The sequence below is a fragment of the Aulonocara stuartgranti genome, assembly GCF_965226115.1.
Source record: "Aulonocara stuartgranti genome assembly, chromosome: 20".
Classification (NCBI taxonomy): Eukaryota; Metazoa; Chordata; class Actinopteri; order Cichliformes; family Cichlidae; genus Aulonocara; species Aulonocara stuartgranti.
Genome location: NC_138956.1, coordinates 26,471,399 through 26,497,057, shown reverse-complemented (window position 1 = coordinate 26,497,057; position 25,659 = coordinate 26,471,399). Strand labels below are relative to the sequence as shown.

At 41.5% G+C, this 25,659-nt stretch overlaps 1 protein-coding gene across 2 annotated transcripts in view; it reads left to right on the top strand.

Moving 5' to 3' along the window:
- Nucleotides 1–25,659, top strand: part of LOC309696939 (sterile alpha motif domain-containing protein 10-like) — a 61,234-nt gene that overhangs the window by 18,633 nt on the left and 16,942 nt on the right. Inside the window, exons 1-2 of one of the 2 annotated variants that reach the window (XM_082518477.1) lie at nt 10,881–10,935; nt 11,023–11,207. In XM_082518477.1, coding sequence (XP_082374603.1) covers nt 10,896–10,935; nt 11,023–11,207 — 225 coding nt within the window. In that variant the 5' untranslated portion in view covers nt 10,881–10,895. Of the gene's footprint in view, nt 1–10,880; nt 10,936–11,022; nt 11,208–25,659 lie in introns of those variants that run through there. The other variant, XM_082518478.1, reaches the window with a different exon arrangement.

The window sequence follows — 25,659 nt, the reverse complement described above, 5'->3', positions numbered from 1 at the left end:
CTCCTCTTTATCATCTTTTATCCCCTCATCCTGGCGTCTTTGTATGGATTCAGGGATGGTGTAGAGCAGATTATCAACTAATGCTCACAATGGTCATTTATTCACCTCTTTGTTTGCAAATCCTCTGGTGTTCAATAACCTTTGTGTTTATTTATGCAGAATAGTGTGTGTGTGTGGGTGTGCTTGTACATTGTGTGTTATTGAATGGTTATTATGGCCACGCTATGCTCCGATGTTTCCTCTCTAATATGTGGCGAAGGCTTCATGAGTGCTGACATACATAAGCAAAAGCGGGGTTTGTGTGACAGTAAAGCTTTAAGGACACTCAATAACATATTGAGTACTGAACCCAGACCGCAGTGTGAGTGCACTGCATTGATTTACAGACCACATGACAATCACAAATAAGTGCGGCTCATACTCACCACTGTAGGCCACTGTGTGTGTGTTTATGAGTGGCAGCTTGTGCACAGACTCCCTTGCATCACTCCAGGAGCTTTTAACCCTTGTGGGCGATCGTGGCTCAAGAGTTGGGAGTTCGCCTTGTAATCGGAAGGTTGCAGGTTCGAGCCCCGGCTTGGACAGTCTCGGTCGTTGTGTCCTTGGGCAAGACACTTCACCCGTTGCCTACTGGTGGTGGTCAGAGGGCCCGGTGGCGCCAGTGTCCGGCAGCCTCGCCTCTGTCAGTGCGCCCCAGGGTGGCTGTGGCTACAATGTAGCTTGCCATCACCAGTGTGTGAATGTGTGTGTGAATGGGTGGATGACTGGATATGTAAAGCGCTTTGGGGTCCTTAGGGACTAGTAAAGCGCTATATAAAATACAGGCCATTTGTGGATGATCACCACCTCCATATGGAGTTATCGTGTAATAGTATGAAGAGAGGATTTCTCTATGATCAGCAGACAAAGTTTAGCAAATTCCTGCCGGACAGCCTTTCAGGCTATCACTGAAGGTATGTGTGAACTGGGAACTACTACCATACTGCATTTTGCTTTTTCAAATTGCTTCTTTAATTTCAATTTAGAGGAAAAAACAAAACAATAATAACGAGAAAACCTATTAGTCTCATTGCTTGAACCACTTTAGAGTTCATTAGCACGCCATCTGGCTTATAGCTCTTGGTTCCAGTGATAGGCTTAAACTGCTCTTTAAATGAAAAGATAATATTTTGACATTGAGATGAATGCTGCTATTGTTTTGCGATAACCTGTTAAATGACTAATTTCCTGCTGGCTTTATTGAGGACATGGTTGTAAGTTGAGGAGGAAATTGAGTTTTTCAGAGCTTTGATATTTTGCACCCAAGCATCCATTAATCCACTCACTGAGGATGTTTTGCCACTCAGGGGAACAGCTGTAAACAAACACCGCATGTTTAAGAAGCCAATTTTGTTCTTAGCAGAGATGTTATGTCATTTCATTTCCATCATTATTTTGGATTATTTCCTGTGGCGTAGAGGAGGACGGCACGTTTGACAAACGGTCTCTCTCTGAAACATCTGAAAAAGTGAATTCTAAACATGGAATTAAATCAGCAAAGTGCACAATTCTGGATGGACAGTTCTGCATGTTTGAGTTATAATATTATAACATCTGCCTGGGGATACCACTGCCACTGTCACGAGTATTTGAAAATGTATACCACGCTTTGCTCGGTCTGAGCACCTCAAGTAAATTTTCATGCCTTGTCTAATTTCCCTTGATTAATTTCTAAGTCCTAATGAGGCTAATTTGATTACATTTGTCAAAGCTTTTCACACATTGTGAATGATAGCAGTTGAGTAGATGTGAATAGGCAGATTGATCTGTGTTACCTCTGTAGTTCTTGTTAAATAATATTTTACAAACATGTACATAAACACTGATACTGGTTGCCATGTGACACTTGAGGCTTTAATGGAAAATCACTGATTCATTGTAATGATTACTCTATGGATTCATTATGTAAGTGGATGCCTACTGCAGACTGCCAAAGTGTCATACAGTAAACGGTACATATATGTAGGCCGTATAGGTGAAGTAGTACTAGATCTACAATGTCTTTACTTTCAGTATTTGAAACATTCACATGGTAATGTGATTTCAGTTGCTGGATAGTGTCCTCACATGCCAGCCAGGTCTCTGTCAGCCAGTTCTGACCAATCCACACTCACACAAGCTTGATGATGTATGAATGCTGTATACTATTAATATCACACCCTTTTGTTACTTGCCATCTGGCATTTGGTGCAAGGCGGTTAATGTACACTGAGTTTTTCACTGAAAATGGCTAATGACTCAGAGGATAATTTTCTGTAGTTAATTACTACAACCAACCCGCTTGCTACAGTCTTACTGTAGTTGCCTTTATGTTAGGATCTTTTCCATTTTATAATGTAAAGGGAACTACATATGGTCAAAGTTTGAAATAAAGAGGTCAGGCCAGGATTCAGACTGTTTCTTATTCTTGGGTTAAGTTTATTTTTCAACTCTTGGATTTGTATGATGTCAGAGAGAGTGGATATGCTGTGGGGCCACAGCATGATGATGAGCCACAGGTTTGCAGAAAGGTCAGTATCAGATAAATGAGGATTATTTTTAAAGTGTGAACGATCCAAAGCTACTGCACCACGGCGGAGTCAAGTGTAAAAATACGGGGCTTGAAATGAGACCCATACAACAAGCCCTCTTACCTCAACGACATAATACGTCATAATGTACTCTAGGGCTGCCACAAACGATTATTTTGATAGTCGACTAGTCACCGATTATTTTTGCGATTAGTCGACTAATCAGATCATCATCCATTGGACGTAAAACGTACAGCATATTGCACCAGCAGCATCTGCTCATATATAACTATCATTAGCTTACAGCTTTAAGTGTTTAAGGTCTGTGCTAACTAAAAATAAAGACAAGATGATAGTTTATTAAATTTTAATGAATTTTACAGATTGTTTCGGTGAAGTTTAATAAACTCCTTGCTATCTAAAATATAACAGGACACCGGAGTAAATTCTCGAGCATCTCACACTTCTGATAATCAGCTGTCTGCTTGACGTTTATTCAGCTGTGTAAAAACTATAACTTTAATCTCAGCCAAACCGATTTACTCAGGAACAAATAAAATACAAAAAAAAGCCAAACAATAACATGTTTAAGTTATCTAAGTGACTTATGTATGTTTAACCTGAGTAGCGAAAGAAGGCGGTGGGTTTGAAAACGATTTGCCGGGAGTCCGGTGTTCTCACGGGCTCTAGTGAGCCTAGCTAGCTATCGAGCTAGTGGGTAACAGACGTCTCCGAAAACGTCGGCGCGCTTTTGAAAATATGTGGCATCTTGATAAACTGAGCAAATATTTGAGGTTTACACAGCTACGTTTATTTTGTGACCCAGAAAAGAATAATAAGAGTAATTTTAAAACTAACTAGCTGCCGCCGTTGTTGGAAATTGAGCTGGGCTGCGCTATGAATTCTGGGACACAGCTTCTTCTTCTTCAGGGTTTAACGGCAGCTGGCATCCATGCAGTGCTGCCCTCTTCTGTTTCAGTCCGTTATTACACTCTTAAATCCTACTACTCATTCCTGCGTCTTTTGTGATCTTACAAAGCTTCAAACGACGCTTCGACTATTAAATCAGTCGTCGACGATTTTGATAGTCGACGTAATCGTGACTAGTCGACTAATCGTGGCAGCCCTAATGTACTCTCAAAGCAATAATAAAGGTGTGTTTACAGAAACAACACATGAGTGTTTCCACATTTGAAGGTGGAGGCGGTGATGATGGCACAGCAAAGATTTTTAACCAGAAACAATTAAGAGACCTGAGTTTGCAACAATGTGAAAACAGTAAAAGAATTAAAGATTCAAAATAGGCAGTTTGATGATTTTAACTACATTTCTTTATACACAGAAAACAAATTCATACACATTTGTGTTGAGTGTTGAGCTAGTTTTGACGTTATGCAGCATCCTTGTTTTCAGGCTGCTGTTTTTTGCTCCTTTCATCACTTTGCAATGAAACACACGGGTACCAGAATAGTTATGCATTGCCAAAGTCAAGTTTTAAGTTTCATTTCAGGGTGTAGTTACTATAAAATTGTTTATAACAAAGCATCTTGTCTGTTCCCTGGTTTGCTCAGCCCTGGTCACAACTCAAATTCTATTATTCAAGCTCATCTCCTCCCCCTTGTCCTTCCTCATCCTCCCTCTGCCTCTGACATTCACTCTGGATTATTGATTGTCAGTGAGATCTAATCTGTCCTCCCATGTCATCATACAGGAGCTTGGCTGTGAAGGGGAGAAAACAATAGACATGCATGATCTCCACAAACTCATCTTCTTAGCAGTTCACACCTTCATTCTTCGCCCCCCCTTCGTTTCCTGGTGCAATTAATTTTAATGCTCTTCTCTAAAGCTTCATTTTCCATCTATTCTCTTTCATTTGTAAATTGCCATTTCGCCTAGTTCCCTGACGTTCTATTTCTCCCTATACTCTGGGTTACTTTTCGTCATCCACTTAAGAGAGCATGACCGTGTCAGACCCTTATATCCTGTCTCCTCTTCCTAGTAGTCCTTCGTTTTCTTCCTCTTGTGTGAAACATGTAGGAAGTTCCTTTGAACAGGAGTGGATATGACAGCCAGTGACCTCGATTGGAGGAGTTAGGTGGTCTGTGTCTGTGCCTGTTTTATCTAAAGTGATCTGTAATTGTATGTTCTCTGAAACAGTGATGGATAATCAATAGTTCTGTCTGTCTCTGTGAGAGTGTGGTGGTGGCTAGAGTTAGAGAATAAAAGTCATTTTGTCCTTAATGCGGGACCATTACAGAGCTTTTTTTTTCTCTCTCACACCACTGCTTGCAAAGAGGAGACCAAGGTTGGCCTGGCATTTCCTATAGCAGCTTTTTGTTATTCTCTGTTAGGTGCTCTCAGGGTAGTGCAAGCTCTCACTGGCAAAATCATAACAGAAATGGCAACTCCAGCTGCGTTCTTGGCTGCACTGTGCACTGTAAGCCATAACTGCCCTGCAGTTTGAATCCAGAATCCAGCCTCATATATACAGCCTCTCTGCAGCTTGACTCAGATCCTCTGGCTTAAACAAATACAGACAGGGGATTGTACAGATGTGTGAATATATGAGTATGCATCCTGGCATTGTGAGGCCCATTAATGTATGTATGTGTGAGTATGCTGGCATTTACTAACACCCACAATCAGACACACAGATTAAGTTGGCATTTCTCTCGTCTGTGCCCTGATCAGAGTTGATGACGGGACTTGGAGCCTGTGTCGTGGATGTCCATTGTTTACTACCAATTCTCTGTTTGTGTGTTCCCCTGACACTGATCGCTTGTGAAAAGTAAACCTCAGCCCTAGCCTCTGTGACAATGTCTCGTGTCACAGCGGATAATAGACTGCAGTGCATCATGGGAAAAACCCTGGGGTCCTGGGTTTTATATTTATTTTTAAAGCTGCGACCAGATTCTTCTTCTCCCCCCCCTCCTGCTCGTTCAAATGAAGTAATTTCATGGCTCATTCCTGGGGTTAAAACTGGGTCTGGTGGAATGGATGAGATGTAAATAGCCCCATGCTTTACCTCTAACATGCTATAGGACCAGCAAATTGGGATCATCGGTAAACGTGTTGGCAGCATTGGTCTGCTGAATGCTGTATTTAGGAGTCCAAGTTTAATGTGTTATACAGGCATGAAATCACTGTGTGATAGAGTTTCACCCGCTTGAAGATTACAGAGAAATGAGGGTAACTGTGATTTTTTTTCCTTTCCTCTTTTATATAAAACTTGGACTGCAAATAGAAATTTTATCTTAGAGTTGACTAAAAGGTGTTTGGTGGGGAGGTACTCGATGCCAATATCATGCTGCTCAAATACACCGTGGCACCGTCTCTGTGATGCCTGAAATAAGGTGGATAACCGGATCACTTGCCTCATCCTCCATGCATAAGGATGAAGCAAACACATATTCAGATGCATCCTAAAGTTGAAGCCAAGGTTATGCAGAAATCAAACTTCAACAAAAAGCCTACACAGCAAAAGAGTCCACATGGACTCATTTAGATGCTCTTTTTTAGAGTCAAATGAGCAATGTTCGGTGACGCCATGTTAATCTACTGAGGGATTTGGCTTGGAACGACCTTCCTGGGTGCTGTACCTAACAGCTTAATTACCTTTTCAAAAGGAAATACCTCTGAGAGTTAGCAGCCACTCTCACAGCAGATATGCTGCTCCGTCAAGAGGAGGTGATATGAGGTTACACTTCACTGGGCTGAGTCATATTGACCTACCTGTCCTCTACACACACACATACACAACAGACGCACACACCTGTCCGACACTTTGCCCTTGATTTTGGCACCTTCACTATACACATACCTTTTTTCTCAGTATGTGAAGCTGGAGGTACAGACTTAAATTACACTCCATCACTGTATATCTTCTTTTTCAGCTACCCACAAGACACATATCTTGCTTTTGTCTTTCCATTCTGCCTCCCACCATCCACCCTCCATCATTAGTTGTCTTCTCAACACTCCCTCGGCTGGAAGTGAAAAAAAGTCACCAGCAAGGGCAGCGAGAGATAATGCAACACCAGATAGTGACAAATAGGACAGTGGAGATAGTGCGGTTGTCGAGTCAGATCAAATTCAAGCTGAGACAGACAAGTAAAGGTGACTGATAACACCTTTTTTTTAATGGTAAGGGTGGTAATCACCCCAGATCATAAAGATCTGAAGGGCTTTAACACAGATAGATGATAGTGCACGTGCATGGTCTTAAAGCTTTGCGTCCCTAAAAGCAAGCAGTAGAGGGATATGGTGCAATGTCATTTCAAAAGCGATGTCAGTTGAAAGGTATGGATATTTAATCATCTTTGCCTCATCTTAAATTCTCTGCAGTATCCTGTCCCAGGAGGGAGAGCCTACAAAGTCCATTAAACCACAGAATGAGCAGTTTGTCTTCATTTGTACGTAACGGAAGTGGTGAGGCCTGGCAATGTGGCAAAGGTGGGATTTCAGTGGCAGAGGGAAGTCACGATCCTGTTAAAAGTGATGTCTGCTACATCTTATACCTTGAAAGCTTGCTCTTTAACAGCTTGTAAAATTAAGTTGTTCTGTGGTCTATTAATGTGTCTCCCTGCCTTCTTCTGGAGCTCTTTCACCTTTATAAAGTTTGATCGGTTTGCATGAATCTGATGCTAATTTGCAGCTTGGCTCTCCCGCCTCACTTTGTTTTCTGTCTTGCTCTTGCTTGTGCACTTTCTCTTGCCTCTTTTTGTGAGATTGGCAGGTCTTTAGGGTTGTGAGGCACTTAGCTTCCCATGTTTCTTCCTCCTGTCTCCTCCCCCTGACTGGCAGTAATTACATCAGGTTTGGGCCTGGTTTTTCCTGACAACCCCAAAGAGCTGACAACCAGAAAGCTGAAAGAGAGTGAGTGAGAAAAAGAAAGATGGGAAACAAGGAAGATACTGCTTAAGAAGACACAAAAGTGGCAGCATACAGAAATGGGGAAAGCAGGAGTGAAGTGCAAGACAAGAGTGCAGAGGGAGAAAACCGTACACGAAGGGAGAGAAGCAGAAAAGGCTACACATCAGTGATTCCTGACAGGTCTTTCTTCTTCTTTTTCATCTCTACCCCCTTTTGTTAGTCTTCCCATCATGGCTGTGTGAATTCTGTATTCACCACTGCTCACTTCGACCGACGTGTAGGATGAAAAAAAAGTGTCCCCTCCCGACTCGGAGCTGCAACCAGCTGTTTCCCACCATTTTCAGCTGTCATACAGCAGGTCTCAGCAGGCCTTTATTTAATTCTAATATGGAAATGGAAAGATTATAATCCTTTGTTAGTTAATGAACTTTCTTTCTTTCTTTCTTTCTTTCAAGATGACCAAGTGTCAAAAGTCCCTTAAAGACAGAAAAAAAATGTAGAAAATTGGTAGACTGATAGATGAACACATCAGAAAGATCAGATTCAGCCCAGTTCAGTTTCTCCCTTCTCTCTTTGGACGAATGAGGAAAAGAATTTAAGAAATCATTCACAGAAGATGGCATTTTTGTTGTTGTTCCCTCAAAGCATGTGCTTTTGTTCTTCTTTTGTAAAGAGACTTTCAGATCAATAAGTAATGAATACAACATTTATTATTCCACATTTCACTTTTACTTCTATCATCAGCAAGTCTGTCTCCATCTCACTAACGGTTTTCACATAGTCAGATAAAACTTGTGGTTTGAAGTAGAAGTGTTTGTCCACCACTACTGTCTCCAGTTGAATAGCCATCACCAGTTGTGTCTGTATCTGGAAGTCCCACAAGACCCTAGCTTGGTCATTCTTAACAACCCTATGGGTGTGTGCCATTTTGACCTTTTGTGGACTTGCAGGCCATACTCAGCACAGATGTTCCTGTATACTATGTCAGTCGCTTGATTGTGTTCCATGTATGCCCTGCCTCCTAGCATCTTGCACCTTGCTGTTATGTGCTGGATTGTCTCAGGGACATTTTTATACAGCCTGCACCTGGGGTTGTGTTTGGTGCCTCTATCGAGCTTGTGCTTAGAGCTCATACTTGTGCTGCAGCCACTTCTTCTATCTGCCGGTGGTATGTACAGTGCAGGGACCTGTCTTTCCATAATGGGTCCTGATGTTGCTCCTATTCTTTCTCATGGTATGTACTAAGCATGTGATCACTTGTGGCCATCTTTCTAATGTAGTCATGGATGTTCGTTGTCTCATCCTGGATAGTGGATCTGACACACGCTAGTCCTCGGCCTCCATCCTTCCACTTAGTTTATAGTTACAGATTGCTGCATTTGTGGTGAAACTCTTGATGTAGGTGGCTTCTATCACCTCCTTTGGCCAGCTGATTATCCCAGCAGGGTATCTGGTGAGTGGTAGGATGTAGGTATTGATTGCCCAGATCTTGTCCTTCCCATTCAGCTGATTCTTCAGGACTTGCCTTATTCCCTGCAGGTATTTGGTGGTTGCAGCAAAGATGTGGTCTCTTTTCAAGTGCTTCACATTTGTCTGTGGGATTCTCAGGTACTTGTATCTGTCCTTGATGTCTGCAGTGTTGCCTTTTGGTAGTGCATTCCCCTCAGTTCAGACTACTTTCCCTCTCTTAGTTACGATCCAGCTACACTTCTCCAGTCTAAATGGCATTTTGATGTCGTTGATCCTAGTCCTAGAATTTATATCGTTTTTAACTTATAACATACATGATGTTATCCATGTAGAGGAGGTGGTTAATGTTTACTCCATTCTGTATTCGGTACCTGTAGCCAGTCTGGCTGATGATCTGGCTAAGGGTGTTTTTTAGGCCGTTTGCCAAACAGCAGTCGTGACAGAGCATCCTGGTATATCCCACATTTGATGGTGACTTGTTCAAAAGACCATGTTGATCTTGTATAGTTATAGACATTTTAGGATCCATGTGAGCCATTGAGTCATTGGCTTTCTTCTAGTCTATCCAGGCATCAAATTCTGACTCCACCACCCAAATGTTGCAGCAGAAATCGAGAGTCACCTGACCAGACAAAATTATTCCATTGTTATTCAATTTTGGTGAGCGTGTGTGAATTATAGCCTTTCCTTTTCTTAGCTGACAGGAATGGACACATACCTGTAGACTATCTGCTTCAAAGTTTGACATATGCATTCTCTGATGCTCTTCTGGATACCCTGGTAGTAACAAGTGGTTATTTGAGTTACTGTTGCCTAGCTATCAGCTCAGTCTGACCATTCTCCCCTGACCTCTGGCATCAACAAGGCATTTTCACTCAGAGAACTGCAGCTCACTGGATATCTTCTCTTTTTATGACCAGTCATTGGAAACTCTAGAGATGGTAAAGATGGGGGGGAAATCCCAGTAGCTCAGCAGTTTGTTAAATGCTCAGACCAGACATCTGTTACAAACAGTTATGTCACGTTAAAAGTCCCTTAAATCACCTTTTCTTCCCCATTCTGACACTGCCTAAATGCACCGAGCTGCAACCATGTTAGTGTCTGATTTGATGTTTGCATTCATGAGAACTTGAATAAGTGTACCACAAAATGGAAATTAAACAAATCTTACTCGACTGGCAAAGAGCTTGCAGTCAAAACGTAAATATTATTTCATTTTTGTTTGAACCAAAATAATCAAGAATGAGTGTATAAATGATTTACAGAATATCAGTGGTTGCATGTAAACAAGGTTTCTCATTTACCACTAATAAGCAGGTTTCTTATCAATCACTTTTTTTTTAATTACCGCAAAATGACTATGTTAACCAGTTAATTGTCATCAGTTCTCTTTCTGTTTACACACCCTCTTGACCTTTTTACCCCTCTACTGCCTCCTGCCGCCTAGCCTCTTATTATTTGCATTACATCACATTAAATCAATGCTTAGGTAAACTGAGCAATGACTGCATGTCTACGCTTTGAAATAAATCCATGGCTACAGATGACTAACCGCAGTAAAATAGCTCATTCAACTTGATGTGAACTGTAGAAGATGCCCTTTGGCCTTCACAGAACTATACTCTGACCCCGCACTGACAACTTGTCTGCTTCAGTGTCTCATAGCAAGCATTTAGTCTTGACAGGGAACGGGGGTAAAGATAGAAAAAGAAAAAAAATAAAATATTCATGAAGTAGGATTTAAATAATCAAGGACTAATCTGAAAGAGAGACACAGTTCCAGAAATCATGCGGTGCCTCTGTGAATATGCACTCAGCATAATTGGAGATCACACTGTAGTTGCACTGCTGCCCACCACCATCACCAAAACAGCCATCTGTTTGTAGCTGTTATAGAATCAGAACACACAGCATGTAATCTGGGGTGAATGCTTCCTGTTAAGCTCCTAGAGGATTATCAATCATTTATTTTTGTTAGGTTTGGATGTTCTTGTTTCTTAGTCCATGGACCTTATGAAAACCCCTTTCGTAAAGAAAATACAAAGTGAGTGCTTATCAGTAGCTATTATTTCTCCTCTGCTTGTTTCCTTCTGTTTCATTTGCTGGTTCTTCTTCTTTGCTCTCTTGTCAGCGGCGTCCAGCTTCAGTTTTTGCCGTGCCTCCCTGGAGCACACGGTGTCTGCTGAGGAGCTGAGTTACCAGCTGCCGCGTCACGCCGGAGGCAGCAACCTGACCTGGCACGACGGCCGTGGCCAGAAGACAGCACACACACGCACCGTCAAACTACTGCAGCAGCCCGGCACAGAGGGCATCCAGGTATGAAGATGTCCACACACACAAACCAAAGGCAATGCGGAGGAGTGTTTTCAGTGCATGTGAATAACTCTGAAGGGTTTTTGCTTATATTTTTATTTTTATTTTTCAGAATTAAAAAGGCCAGTGGGCAATTTAGCATCTTAGAAAAACAAATTTAAGATCCCTCCCCCTCTATGTCAACACACTTTGCAGTACCCTTAGGGTCAGCGCAGTCAGTCAGTTACAGTTTACTCTTGTCAGTTCATTTTAATGACATTTTTATACAGAAATTTAAAGTTTCTCTTTCTTTGGATATAAAATAGCAATTCCTCAGTCACACATGCCTTGAGACAGGTTAGCGACCGGCAGTCACTGTTCACAAAGAAATGCCCAAGTGGTTGCTGTAGGTAACTGGTTGACACTTGTGATTGTTTGCAAAAAGAGTGCTGTACCGAAAACCTTCTTGCGATTGATTTGCTCACAGTTGTATATAGTTTGAATGAAATACTGCAAATACTCCCCATTTTACTGTGAGCGACTGAAGCACGAGAAAGTGCGACACTCTCTGGAAATAGGGAATGTTTGCTTTCAAAGCAAAAGTTGTACCCTACCACTGCAACCAACACATTTCAAGTGAAACCTTTATTTCCAGACTGCATCAGAGTTTTCAGTCATTCATCAGTGCTTGATGAGTAGTTTGCTGGTATTTGCAGCCAAGTTTATGTCTGCCATGCAAGCTACAGGCGACCCTAGCAACCTGCTAGCAATCAAAGCAATTGCAAGGATGTTTTGATGTAGCACCAAATACCCCTGTGCACTCAATTTTGCGACGGCTAACCACTCGTAACCACTCGCCAATCTGTCACAGAATACACTTGCATGCAGGTCTCTGAAAGGCTTGCATGAAGAGGGATTTGACAATCAAATTCACAGCAACTGCCACCAACCACTCGAACCACTGGTCATGAGGAAAAATGTGTATTCTCCAACCAGTGGTTGCTACATGATCGCTAACCAGCCTCTAGACCTGTGTGATTGAAGCATTTAAACATAAAGCATTCTTACTACTTACTATGCCAACTGTGGTCCATTTTTGCTGTAAATAATGTTACATGTCACTTGCATGGTGTTATATTACATTACATTATAATGAAATGCTTTAGTAAAATTATTTGGAAAAAATACTTTTTCTTTGAGTATAATTTTGTTGTAACTTGGAAGTAAATAATATGTCACAAAAATGTATGTAATTTCAAAACAGTGTCTAAGCTCATGCAGAAGAGTGTGGTGCAGCGAACCTATCCACACAACGTATCATACAGCAAGATAAAGGAATGTGCACAAGCAACGGGAGCTTCACCTAAAGCGATCTAGTCTAGTGGGAAAGAGGAAGACTAATTGTTTAATTTACATAATGTTGGCTCGCCTCATCTTCATCTTCATCAAATTTCCCCATGGGGATCAATAAAGTATCCATTATTATTATTATTATTATTATTATTATCTTAGACTGTGGTGGATACCATCAGAGAAAAACTTATATAATTCAGGAGTGGCGTGAGAACTGCCTTCTGATGTAACTATTCTTGTACAGTCCAAGCAAGCACATACTGCACAGGAAATAAACTCCCAGGAGCATGCAATTTATAGTGACCTAAATGTCTCAGATCATGTTTTTTTTTTTTTCAGGCCCCCCTTTTTTTATGCTCAGCAAAGCTTTAGCGGAACTGACTGGTATAAAAACTACATATTGAAGTTGTTTCACTGCTGATTGATGGATGCAGAATGTGTGTCTGGCGGCTCTTAGCAGTATCATTTAAGCACAGCAACCGGAGCATCGTTTTCTTTCACACATCACTTTGTGCAAAATGAAATCCCATCTGTCCAGCACCAGAGACAGTCTAAACAAAGAGAGAGAAAAAAAATCTATTTTAAGGCTTTCTGTCTGTGTTTACCCAAAACCAGCACATGACACAACAGCTCCTGTCCTTTCTCCTACTCCTCAAATGAAAGAGACCAGATAGGCTAGCGGAGGACATTTGCTCTGTCTCACCACTGGTTTGAAGAAAATTTGCAACCTTGAGGCCTTAAGATGTACATGTGCACGACAAAATGTGTTCAATAATTCATAAAACAGTGCCCACTCAGCTATAACGGCTATAAAAGGCCTAATGAAAGACGAGTGGGAAGCTGTTTCCATGTGATTACACAGACACCGGATAATTAAACCTCCTCTATACCATGAGAAGCAAGGCTTATCATTTCCTTGTGGCAACAAGCCTCTTAATGCATTATTCAACAAATGGGAGAGCCGTCCAGCTCTGTCTGATACGTGTGCGTGTGAGAATGAGTGCCTGCGCATTCAGAAAGTGTTTCAGAGTCCATTCGTACATCTATACATTTAAGCACTGGTGTATATTGGTGCGTTTTTACTGTCGATTGTTTTCTATGTATCCAGTTCTCTCAGGATGATTAGATTATGCTCCATTACACTGGTTGTGCACACATCAGCTGTAATGAGGAAGCCAGTTAAGTGAAACACAGCTTGTCTTCTGTATAAGGTGGGACCTGGGGAATTTCTTGATCTGTTTAACAAAGCTTATATAACACATTGTGCACTGCTATCCAAACACTCAGTCAGTGGAGACAGAAAATAGTGACAGCAGAGTGGGAGGACAGAAATCTTTGATATTTATTGGTGTTCATGCATGCACAAAAGGGGCCATTATTACAAAAGATGCCCTCAGCATTAAAATATTTTCAATGCAAAAACTATATCAAAAATGTAATTTTTAAAAACATTTTTTTTACCACGGTGCACTATATTCCAGTTTTTTTTTAATTTTATTAAAATGAAAGCAAAGGAAAGACACCAAGAAATGATTATTAAAAAGGTTGCAACGGGTAGACAATTGCACTGAAAACAGCTCAATTTATATTGTAAACAAGTTAGATATTGTCTGCACACAGTAGCAGCTGGCTCAACAGGAGTCAGCAAAAGCATATGTTGAAACAGAGGTTATATACTCCTTTGCCTTATTAAGTTTAGGCTTACAGAGATCTGTCTTCTGACTAGATTTTCCAAATAATTAGTTATTGCGTAGTTGACGTACCTTCTGTGCCATCCCTGAATTGGCTGTTTAGATAGACAGATGGGGTGAAGGGAGGGGTTTGTGGGTGGCTCATTTTGCCGTCTGACTCACAGCTTGTGGGTGAACCTTTAGATGAGACTGGGGAATAGGTGGAATAAAATGAATGCAATCTAGGAAGGTATAGAAGCCACTGTGTCTCCTTTCTCTAAAGCAGGACCAAGTGAGTTACTGGAAATGAGGCTTTTATTCACGCTATGCTAGGTGGGCAAATAAAAAAAACCCACTTAGTGAAAATTTTTACCACTATCCTTATTGAAGACAGTTTCTGACCTGAGCTGATACAAAAGAGTATATTCCCTATTCTCACATATATAATAGTGTTCACTTTTGCGCCAATAGCACCAATGTATGTTGTTTCATATGTTTCTGTATTACGTACTCACTTCTATCATGTATGAACATGTATGAGATTGCTTAGATTATCGTGGTCTGCTGTAATAAATTAAGGCACACGCAAACTACTTGTACAATGTGCATCATAGGCTCCTTTCAAAGTGCTAGGTTTTTAGACAGGATAATGGCATGGTTCTACAGATTCCACAGTTGGTCTGTCAGTCAGTTCACAGCTTGATCCAGATGAATTTCATGAAACTTTTTTCAGACATTCATGGTCTAAGGGTATGAATCCTGATGAGGTTTGTGAAATATCGAAATTCTGGCGAACCACATCTGTACTTTCTTTTCAATGGTAATTAGTTCATGTCAGTGTAGTAACATAGTAAGCCAGGATGAAAGACATGGCAATCAATTTGCCACCCTATCACCAGCATGTTAGTATTTTCATTGAGAGTTTCATCCATCTATTGAGTCCACTAAAGCTCATCTCTTCCTATATGGAAACACTGTGGCATTCCCAAGCCAACAAAGAAACATGTTATGGGCGTGCCAGAGGATCTCCTCCCAGTTGGACATGATTAAAACAAGCTCACCTGGGAGGTGGGCAGAAAGCATTTTGGACAGATGCCCGAACCTAAATTGGCTTCCTTCAGTGTGAAGGAGAATCATCTCTGCTCTGTGCACCTTCTGATCACCTGCTCTACCGGCAAAGGATACGTTAGACACTCTTAAGTGGAACCTAGTCTCTGCTGCTTGTAATTGCAGTCTTATACTTTCGGTCACTAGCCACAGCATGTGGCTATGGATGAGGGCAGGGATGTAGCTCAGCCAGTAAACCAGACCACATTGTGAGTTTCCCAATGTAAAGCATAACTTTGGAGCCCGTCGGGTGCACTGGCGTAGTGCTGATGGTGAAGGCTAGTGGTTCACACCGAAACACACAGAGATAAGTACGAGTGGCTTTGCATCGAGGCAGAAATACTGTAGACTGCATTGTCCTTGTCCTGCCACTCGGTGATGTGTTGCCCTGCCTAAGACACATGTTTGACTCATGCTAAATAGAAAGCTTTGTGAAAATCCCATCTGGCTCTTTGTCCACCCACTGAGAGACTGTTCATATTTGCATGAGTGCAAGCCATTTACGCACTCAGTGTCCTGAGGACAACCAAAGGCAGTTTCACAAAGCTGACAGAGGTTGACAGTTCGCACACTCACACAAAGTTACTTGCACAGGAACAATCAAGTAGACACTCACAAAAGCTTCTGAAACATTTTCAGAATCACAGTGACACACTCAAACACACAAATGCAAAGGGCTAGATATAGCAGTGGGAGACACAGGGGTGCTAAATGATGCAACAGAAACTGCTCTGGAAAAGGGATGGGGTTCACTGTTACTAGAAGAATGAAAGATAAGAAGTGTGAAGAGACATGAAGGAATCAGGGAAAGGATCTGTCAGGGTCTTTCGGATTGGAAAGAGAGGATAAATATGCAATTATATGATGACATTACAGCAACTTTTAGATTTGTACAGTAAATGGAAGAGAAACAGAGCTGTTCGGTCAGAGGGGAGAGCATACAGGACACGGGTTGAGTGTTTGCTGTCCTGTGATGAGATAAAGATACGGTAGGAAATGCTGCAGAGCAGAGAGGGGCAGCAGGTGATATATTTATAGTATGCATGTCATGTACAGATTATACAGTACATGACATGCATCCTATAAAACATCGATTCACTCATTCACTTACACCCACCTCCAGAGTTTTACTGCTAATTGGCGTAACGTCATTGATCAATCTCAGGCAGGGTCTGGCTGCGCAGAGACACAGGCAGTGATCGGAAGAGAGGCGTTATCGGTCACAAAGAGTGATTTTTAAGGATTCCCCACGCTCCCTTGACTTTAAGCTAATCCCCCGATTCGGCTTCACAGAGAGGCAGGGCATGCACGTACGGGCACAGATACTTGCAAGTCCACGCGCACTACAACCCAGGCACTAATATGGACAAAAAGTAGCTCAGTGCACAGAAGTCAAAGCAGAAAAAAGATAGAAGGGAGTGAACATGTGAGAAGGAGGGGGAAGGGAGGGTGGATAAAATTTGTGAGAAGCTAGTAGAAGTGGGGAGATCAGAGACATGATAGAACAAAGTACGCTGGGAGGACAAATGCTGTGCGAGGATACAAACAGAAGGATCAATAGAGAAGTGGAGAGAGAAAGTCAGAGTATGGGGTGGGTAAGAAAAAATTATGCAAAAAATGATGAACAGATAGAGACAGAACTTGTGTTGCTGAATAAATTAATGCACCTAATAGCATACTCAGTTATTAGAATTTATTATGTGCCCTTGTGGCAGTTTCTGAAAGATGAAGTCATAAAAATAAATTATAGATTAAAAGAACAGTAGTACATTTTAGGCTACTAACACAGTTACATTAAAAGGCTGATACAACTTGAAAAAAAGGTGAACATATCCCATATTTGAATGAACAACATTTCTTTGAAACAATGGCTGTTTGTTAAAAGCAATGTTCTGAAACAAGTGATGCATTAAATTTACACTTTGTTTCATAATTCAAGCAAATCTTAAAGAACAGATTAGTTATATGGAAGAAACTGAGGACACTCTTATATTTGTTATACTTTCAAATTCATAAAATTTAAATCAGATTCCAGGTGCCAATGATTAGAGATTCTTTGGGGAGTCATCATATCAAGATGTAAACAGAATTCCTATGAGTCCGGTAAGGAATATTCAAATTATTCAGTAGTTATTTGAGATTAACATACAAGACTTCAAACAACTATCCAAGATTGGTCACCCTGGAAACTTTGTCCCGAGAGCAAAACTTGTCCAATTTTCTTAGCAAGATCTGAGCCTGATTAGCGCTGTTTCCTCACAGGAAGAAGGTTCTGGTGTTAATCTACCAGCAGGCTTGGCTCCTCCCCTACACTGAGTCTGTGCAGAGTCTGCATGCTTTCCCTGTGCATTCTCTCCGGGTATCCCAGCCTCCTCCCACAGTCCAAACATATGCTTGTTAGACTAATTGGTGATTTTAAATTGGCCGTAGGTGTGAATGCTTTTCTGTCTCCCCGTGTTCGCCCTGTCCAACTTGCACCCCCTGCATGACAGCCAGGATAAGCTCCAGTCCCACTGCAATCCTGATTTGGATAAGTGGAGGAAAAGGTATAAATCTGCCACTAGACATAGCTTTTGTTGTCAAAGTACAGGTGTCTAACAAAGAGACAGCACAAATTTAATCTGCATGGACACTGTGCCAGGAAAAAGCTTGTGTGTTTAAAAAAAACAAAAAAAAACATTAGAGCAACACTACAGTTTAACAATAAACATGTTCACCAAAGACTTGCTCAAACAGAAGCAATGGAGGGTTATGTAAGGATTTAGTGAAAAAAGGGCAAAGTCTAAATCTCAATGATATGTTATAGAGGGATTTTAAATGCACAGTACATGCAAGATATGTGAAGTAGTTTTGCATGAAAGAATGGTCGGAAGTTTAAATAAATGTCATGGACAAGTAGCCGTCTGTGCAGTTCTTAGTTTTTCCTCAGAGGGAAACCACATGTATTAATATCTTTTTTAATGGATGAGGTGTATCAAAAATCCATTTTTTCTGGGTGCTGTAAAAAAGACAACCAAATGTGTCCAAAAAAGTCCAGAGACAACTGTTTTACTTTTTCACATCTATGGTCTGTAGCTACACATCTGTTTGCTGCGTTTACCACACTTAGGGATTTAAATACTCTTCTTGCTAACTGCAGTGTATGATTGCATTTACAGTATACTATTTTCCGCCTTTCTGTCTCTTTCTTCCTCCTCTCCATCCTGAATTTCTCCTTACACTTGCGCTCTATATACAGTCACCACTTTGCATATGCCTCCTCGCCAACTCCAGCTCCCTTCCCCCCCCTCCCCCCTCCTCTTCTGTATGTAACAAATGAGGGACCTCCTCCAGCTGGACAGAAGTAGGTCTCGGGAGGAGGAGGGAGGTCGTAAAAGGGGGGAACGGCGACGAGAGAGAACTGGCCAGAGGAGATACAGTCTGGATGGCCAACAAACAGAGCGAGAAGAGCAAGGGAGGAAAAGGAGAGCAAGCAGGGATGATGGGAGCGATCATTCCATTTCCCTTCTGTCTGGCTCCTTGATAATGAAGGCCATTACTCATAAGCATTTCACTCTCCTGGCTCACTGTCTTCTCTTTCTTTTCATCATTTTATTTTCCTCTTTGTTCACCCTCTCCATCTGCCTTTGCATCTATGCCTTTCGCTGTCAGTTTCAGTACTTATAATGAACAGTTAAATAAATGTCAACAAATGTGAGTCATAAAATATTCAATAACTAATTATTACAGCCGAGGCATTTATAAGCAAATAGAGACCTGTATCCGTTTCCCAGATTTGTTATTGTGCAAAACGATCCTTCATTGCATCTTAAGGGCTTATGATTTCATCTCTAATATGCCAGCACTCCTGTGGCTTAGCTAATCATTATTACAGATGGTGGGGTCATCCTTTCTGGGAACGTGGATATTCTAGTTATTAAAATGTATATTATCATATTTAATAAATATGAACTCATCAAGATTTTTGCTGTTGAAATGAAAATGGGGTAATAAGCTGTTAGAATCAGAAACCACAGTGCTATTTGTATTACCTTCACCCATTTTAGCATCTCTTTATTCATGTAGTACTCTTTATGTAGGCTACGTTAAAGCCCTGTTAGTAAAGAACAGTGCTGCATTTTGAAATTTGATCCAGAATTCATGTGGCTGTGGCATCTGTAGTCCAAGAGTTAAGTAAGTTGTCTATTAATAAGAAGGGTGGTGGTTCCATTCTCCTCCTGTCCCAAAGCATCCTCAAGAAAGACACTGAAACTAGAGTGTGAGTGTTTGAATGATAGGTTAAAAGAGCTCACCATAGAAAAAAGGCACTTGTGTGAATGGGTGAACGAGTCTTCTTGTACTAAGAAAGCACTTTGAGTGTTGCATAAAGACTGGAATAAGGGAAATAACGGAAATTTCAACCAGTCTACAGTTATATTACTTTAATGTCACTAATAAACGTGTAAAATGGTACATATCTTTGGTCTTTACTGAGTTTATTTGTTATGCTGTGTCTTTACAATGCACAACATCTAAGAAAAAAGGGGAATAGGAGTTAATAATTTTTTGAACTTGTAACAAGTGGCTTTTGAACTTCCCTCAAAAATCAAACCCCTCGCTTGTTGTGAAGACTATTAGCCCTCCAGGTCACGTGATTATGATTATGTCCTTTTTTCATCCTGAGAGAGCAAATCGTAGACCGTTGACTTAATCTTGGCAAAAAATCTATTGGTCTTGTTAAATTCACAGAAGTGATTGATAGTCCAAGCGTTCACATCCCCCAGCGACTTCGGTATTTACTCAACTATGTCAACACGAGAATAGTAAAAAATGATAGACTAATTCTGCAGGGATTTCAGCTGCAGCTTTTACTCTCTTTTGGCCACACTCAATCATCTACAAGAGTGGCCATTTCTACATGTCTCCTAACTTTATCTCAATTAATGATTGGGTCAGAGTTGTAAATTTAGGTTATTAAAATGGCTTTGGCGCTCCACTGAGTCAGAGTTGAAGTATGTGTGTGATTAGGAAACCACCAAACACATTGGAGCGGAGAAATTGAGTTGTTTTCAATTAAGGCCTACAAAGCAGAACGCACTTCGCTAGTGGACCAGCCAGAAGTTGATAGGCCTCGTTGGTGTTTAAATTGATTGAAGGAAATCTCATTACAGCGGCTGGCAAAGATGTAAATTTAGTTAGTTGTGAACAAACTCATGTCTGTCACCTTTTTTGTGCGTGAAGGCATTCTGTGAGTTGCTCTTCGTATCATTAATAAGAAAGGGGTGGGGAAAACATTAGATATGAAGCTACAAGAGCAAGCGAGTGTAAGTTGCATTTGTGCATGTGACATTTCAGCATACACAATCCTATTTAATACGGTCAGTTATGGAGTGGAACATTTGGCAGCACTTCTGTGTTTTTCTGTTGAAAATCAGCCAGAGCTTTTGTCATAGAGTTGGCTCAGACAGAGCATGAATAAATGGATTAGATATGAGAGTAAGTCAGACAACAGAGAGAGAGTTGATGGGACGAGGAAACGGTTGGGGTTTTTTTGCTTGTGAGAACTGGCTGTGGCTTTATTAATGTTCCTATTAATTCCCCGCACATGGCATTGACCTATGGGGGGGGGAAAAAAAATAAAAAATAAAAAAAAACACCCAGCACGCCCCTGCGGGCGGTTTATCCTTCAAGCTCGGGTCCTCTACCAGAGGCCTGGGAGCTTGAGGGTCCTGCGCAGTATCTTAGCTGTTCCCGGGACTGCGCTCTTCTGGACAGAGATCTCCGATGTTATTCCCGGGATCTGCTGGAGCCACTCGCCTAGCTTGGGAGTCACCGCACCTAGTGCTCCGATTACCACGGGGACCACTGTTACCTTCACCCTCCACATCCTCTCGAGCTCTTCTCTGAGCCCTTGGTATTTCTCCAGCTTCTCGTGTTCCTTCTTCCTGATATTGCTGTCATTCGGAACCGCTACATCGATCACTACGGCCGTCTTCTTCTGTTTATCTACCACCACTATGTCCGGTTGGTTAGCCACCACCATTTTGTCCGTCTGTATCTGGAAGTCCCACAGGATCTTAGCTCGGTCATTCTCCACCACCCTTGGGGGCATCTCCCATTTTGACCTCGGGACTTCCAGGTTATACTCGGCACAGATGTTCCTGTACACTATACCGGCCACTTGGTTATGGCGTTCCATGTATGCCTTGCCTGCTAGCATCTTGTACCCTGCTGTTATGTGCTGGATTGTCTCTGGGGCATCTTTACACAGCCTGCACCTGGGGTCTTGCCTGGTGTGATAGACCCCAGCCTCTATGGATCTTGTACTCAGAGCTTGTTCTTGTGCTGCCATGATTAGTGCCTCTGTGTTGTCTTTCAGTCCAGCTTTGTCCAGCCACTGGTAGGATTTCTGGATATCAGCCACCTCCTCTATCTGCCGGTGGTACATACCGTGCAGGGGCCTGTCCTTCCATGATGGTTCCTCGTCTCCCTCCTCTTTCTTGGGTTTCTGCTGCCTGAGGTATTCACTGAGCACTCGGTCAGTTGGGGCCATCTTCCCGATGTATTCTTGGATGTTCGTTGTCTCATCCTGGACTGTGGTGCTGACACTCACCAGTCCCCGGCCCCCTTCCTTCCGCTTAGCGTACAGCCTCAGGGTGCTGGACTTGGGGTGAAACCCTCCATGCATGGTAAGGAGCTTTCTTGTCTTTATGTCAGTGGCTTCTATCTCCTCCTTTGGCCAGCCTATTACCCCAGCAGGGTACCTGATCACGGGCAGGGCGTACGTGTTGATGGCCCGGATCTTGTTCTTACCATTCAGCTGACTCCTCAGGACTTGCCTGACCCTCTGCAGGTACTTGGTGGTTGCAGCTTTTCTAGCGGCCTCTTCATGGTTCCCATTTGCCTGCGGGATCCCCAGGTACTTGTAACTGTCCTCTATGTCTGCAATGTTGCCTTCTGGTAGTTCAATCCACTCAGTTCTGACTACCTTCCCTCTCTTTGTTACCATCCGACTACACTTCTCCAGTCCGAACGACATTCCAATGTCATTGCTGTATAGCCTGGTAGTGTGTAGCCAGACCTGAATGAGAGTGGGGGAGGTTCAATTTGCCATGTTGCAACGAGCTTAGCTTCTGTCTTGCTAGCTTGTGTTGCGCTCGGTGGATCTGAGCTCCACAGTGCGGTCTAGGCGGAGTAGTCGAACGCAGATCCACTGAGCTCTCAACACAGACAGCATCGTCAGAAGAAAAGTTGATAAAATAAATTTAAAAAATTGTATTGTTCGATACATATGCATACCAAACCGAAAGCACTGTATCAAACGGTTCAATATCGATACGAGTATCGTTGCACCCCTTATATATATATATATATATATATATATATATATATATATATATATATATATACACACACACACACACACACACTTTCTGGCAACTACAAGGATCATAGGAAGGTGTGTGAAGAAGAAGAGGAAAAAAATAGAGAATGAAACAAAACGAGACATGCTTTCATGTAACTGAAAGACGACATTGACAGAATCATATTAATGCTGCGCTGACTGTATAATGAAGCACCGCTGTCAGGGAAAATTACCTTTGGAAAAAGATCCTACCAGTCACAAAAAGACACATCAACACCCATAGAAAATGTGGAATGTAATTACTCTCTCAATATGTGTTGCTGACAGATGGTTAAAATGCCACAAATGTACAAAATTAGAATAATAAAATCTGTTTGAAGCTATGTGCCAACAGAACATTTAGATGGATGGATGGATATATTTATTGATTTCACAAAGGGAATTATTAAATATCTAAATTTCAGTCACAAGGTGATGAAGTTTATTTATCCAGAAGAGCATCTGCTTACCCTTCTATGCCTGCAAGCTTTTAAACTGCTGATTTTTCTTTTGCCATTTGCACTCATGTGGACTTGATTTGTTTCGTACAATACAAAGTCATAACCCTGCTAAATTTTAAATGAGCTGCATTTTTTTTGTCTTGCATGAGAGAAGTATCACTGCAGGCTAAATAATAATGTATGGACACTTAATAAGCTTCTTTCCATTACATGATGTTATTTGCACTCGCTGGGTGGTTTACTACCAGAACTGATTTTGTAGCAGTCGTTGGCATTAGAATGCATCATCCCAGCTGAGTTCACATTAATGAGAAAATCGTGCATGCTGCATATTTAAGTAAGCTAGAGCAATTACAGAGTGTTTATTTGAAAAAGCAATAAAAAAAACAATGTTTTAAATTGCATAATATAGTAACTCAACAAATTAAAGTGCAAACATACAGGGAGTGCAGAATTATTAGGCAAATGAGTATTTTGTCCACATCATCCTCTTCATGCATGTTGTCTTACTCCAAGCTGTATAGGCTCGAAAGCCTACTACCAATTAAGCATATTAGGTGATGTGCATCTCTGTAATGAGAAGGGGTGTGGTCTAATGACATCAACACCCTATATCAGGTGTGCATAATTATTAGGCAACGTCCTTTTCTTTGGCAAAATGGGTCAAAAGAAAAGTCAAAAATAGTGAGCTATCTTGCAGAGGGATGCAGCAGTCTCAAAATTGCAAAGCTTCTGAAGCGTGATCATCGAACAATCAAGCGTTTCATTCAAAATAGTCAACAGGGTCACAAGAAGCGTGTGGAAAAGCCAAGGCGCAAAATAACTGCCCATGAACTGAGAAAAGTCAAGCGTGCAGCTGCCAAGATGCCACTTGCCACCAGTTTGGCCATATTTCAGAGCTGCAACATCACTGGAGTGCCCAAAAGCACAAGGTGTGCAATACTCAGAGACATGGCCAAGGTAAGAAAGGCTGAAAGACGACCACCACTGAACAAGACACACAAGCTGAAACGTCAAGACTGGGCCAAGAAATATCTCAAGACTGGTTTTTCTAAGGTTTTATGGACTGATGAAATGAGAGTGAGTCTTGATGGGCCAGATGGATGGGCCCGTGGCTGGATTGGTAAAGGGCAGAGAGCTCCAGTCCGACTCAGACGCCAGCAAGGTGGAGGTGGAGTACTGGTTTGGGCTGGTATCATCAAAGATGAGCTTGTGGGGCCTTTTCGGGTTGAGGATGGAGTCAAGCTCAACTCCCAGTCCTACTGCCAGTTTCTGGAAGACACCTTCTTCAAGCAGTGGTACAGGAAGAAGTCTGCATCCTTCAAGAAAAACATGATCTTCATGCAGGACAATGCTCCATCACACGCGTCCAAGTACTCCACAGCGTGGCTGGCAAGAAAGGGTATAAAAGAAGAAAAACTAATGACATGGCCTCCTTGTTCACCTGATCTGAACCCCCATTGAGAACCTGTGGTCCATCATCAAATGTGAGATTTACAAGGAGGGAAAACAGTACACCTCTCTGAACAGTGTCTGGGAGGCTGTGGTTGCTGCTGCACACAATGTTGATGGTGAACAGATCAAAACACTGACAGAATCCATGGATGGCAGGCTTTTGCGTGTCCTTGCGAAGAAAGGTGGCTATATTGGTGGCTGATTTGTTTTTGTTTTGTTTTTGAATGTCAGAAATGTATATTTGTGAATGTGGAGATGTTATATTGGTTTCACTGGTAAAAATAAATAATTGAAATGGGTATATATTTGTTTTTTGTTAAGTTGCCTAATAATTATGCACAGTAATAGTCACCTGCACACACAGATATCCCCCTAAAATAGCTAAAACTAAAAACAAACTAAAAACTACTTCCAAAAACATTCAGCTTTGATATTAATGAGTTTTTTGGGTTCATTGAGAACATGGTTGTTGTTCAATAATAAAATTGTTCAATAATAAAATTATTCCTCAAAAATACAACTTGCCTAATAATTCTGCACTCCCTGTAGACTCACTGGTGTCGTCTTACTGTCTGCTCACATACATGTGCGAAAGTGTGAAGCCACAGCTGGTTTTTAAAAAATGGAAAATTGGTGCAGCAATTTACATATAAACATGGGAAATACAGCATATTTTTGTAAAATTCAACTGAGCTGTGTTTTAGAGATGGCTGTAGATACTCATTGTTAAATCTGATATCATTCATACAATATGAACTACAAACTAGAGATTTTGATTCATCACACTATAAGCTATTGTCACTGATTTTTGTGTAATTTCACATACCCCAGCCTTTTCTCCCTGTTTCCCTTCCCTTCACTCTTCCACTGAGACTGAGGCTTCAGTGAAGAGTAGATGGATCAGCTGAAGGGCCAGATGTGTCCTGTGTCAGATCTTTAAAGGATTGTTTTCCTATTTCTTAAGGACATGACTGTCAGATACTGCTCATCTGCTGTAGTTTTTTTATGCCTGCCGCTTATTCTTTTGTTCTCCAGTTGTTCAGTTT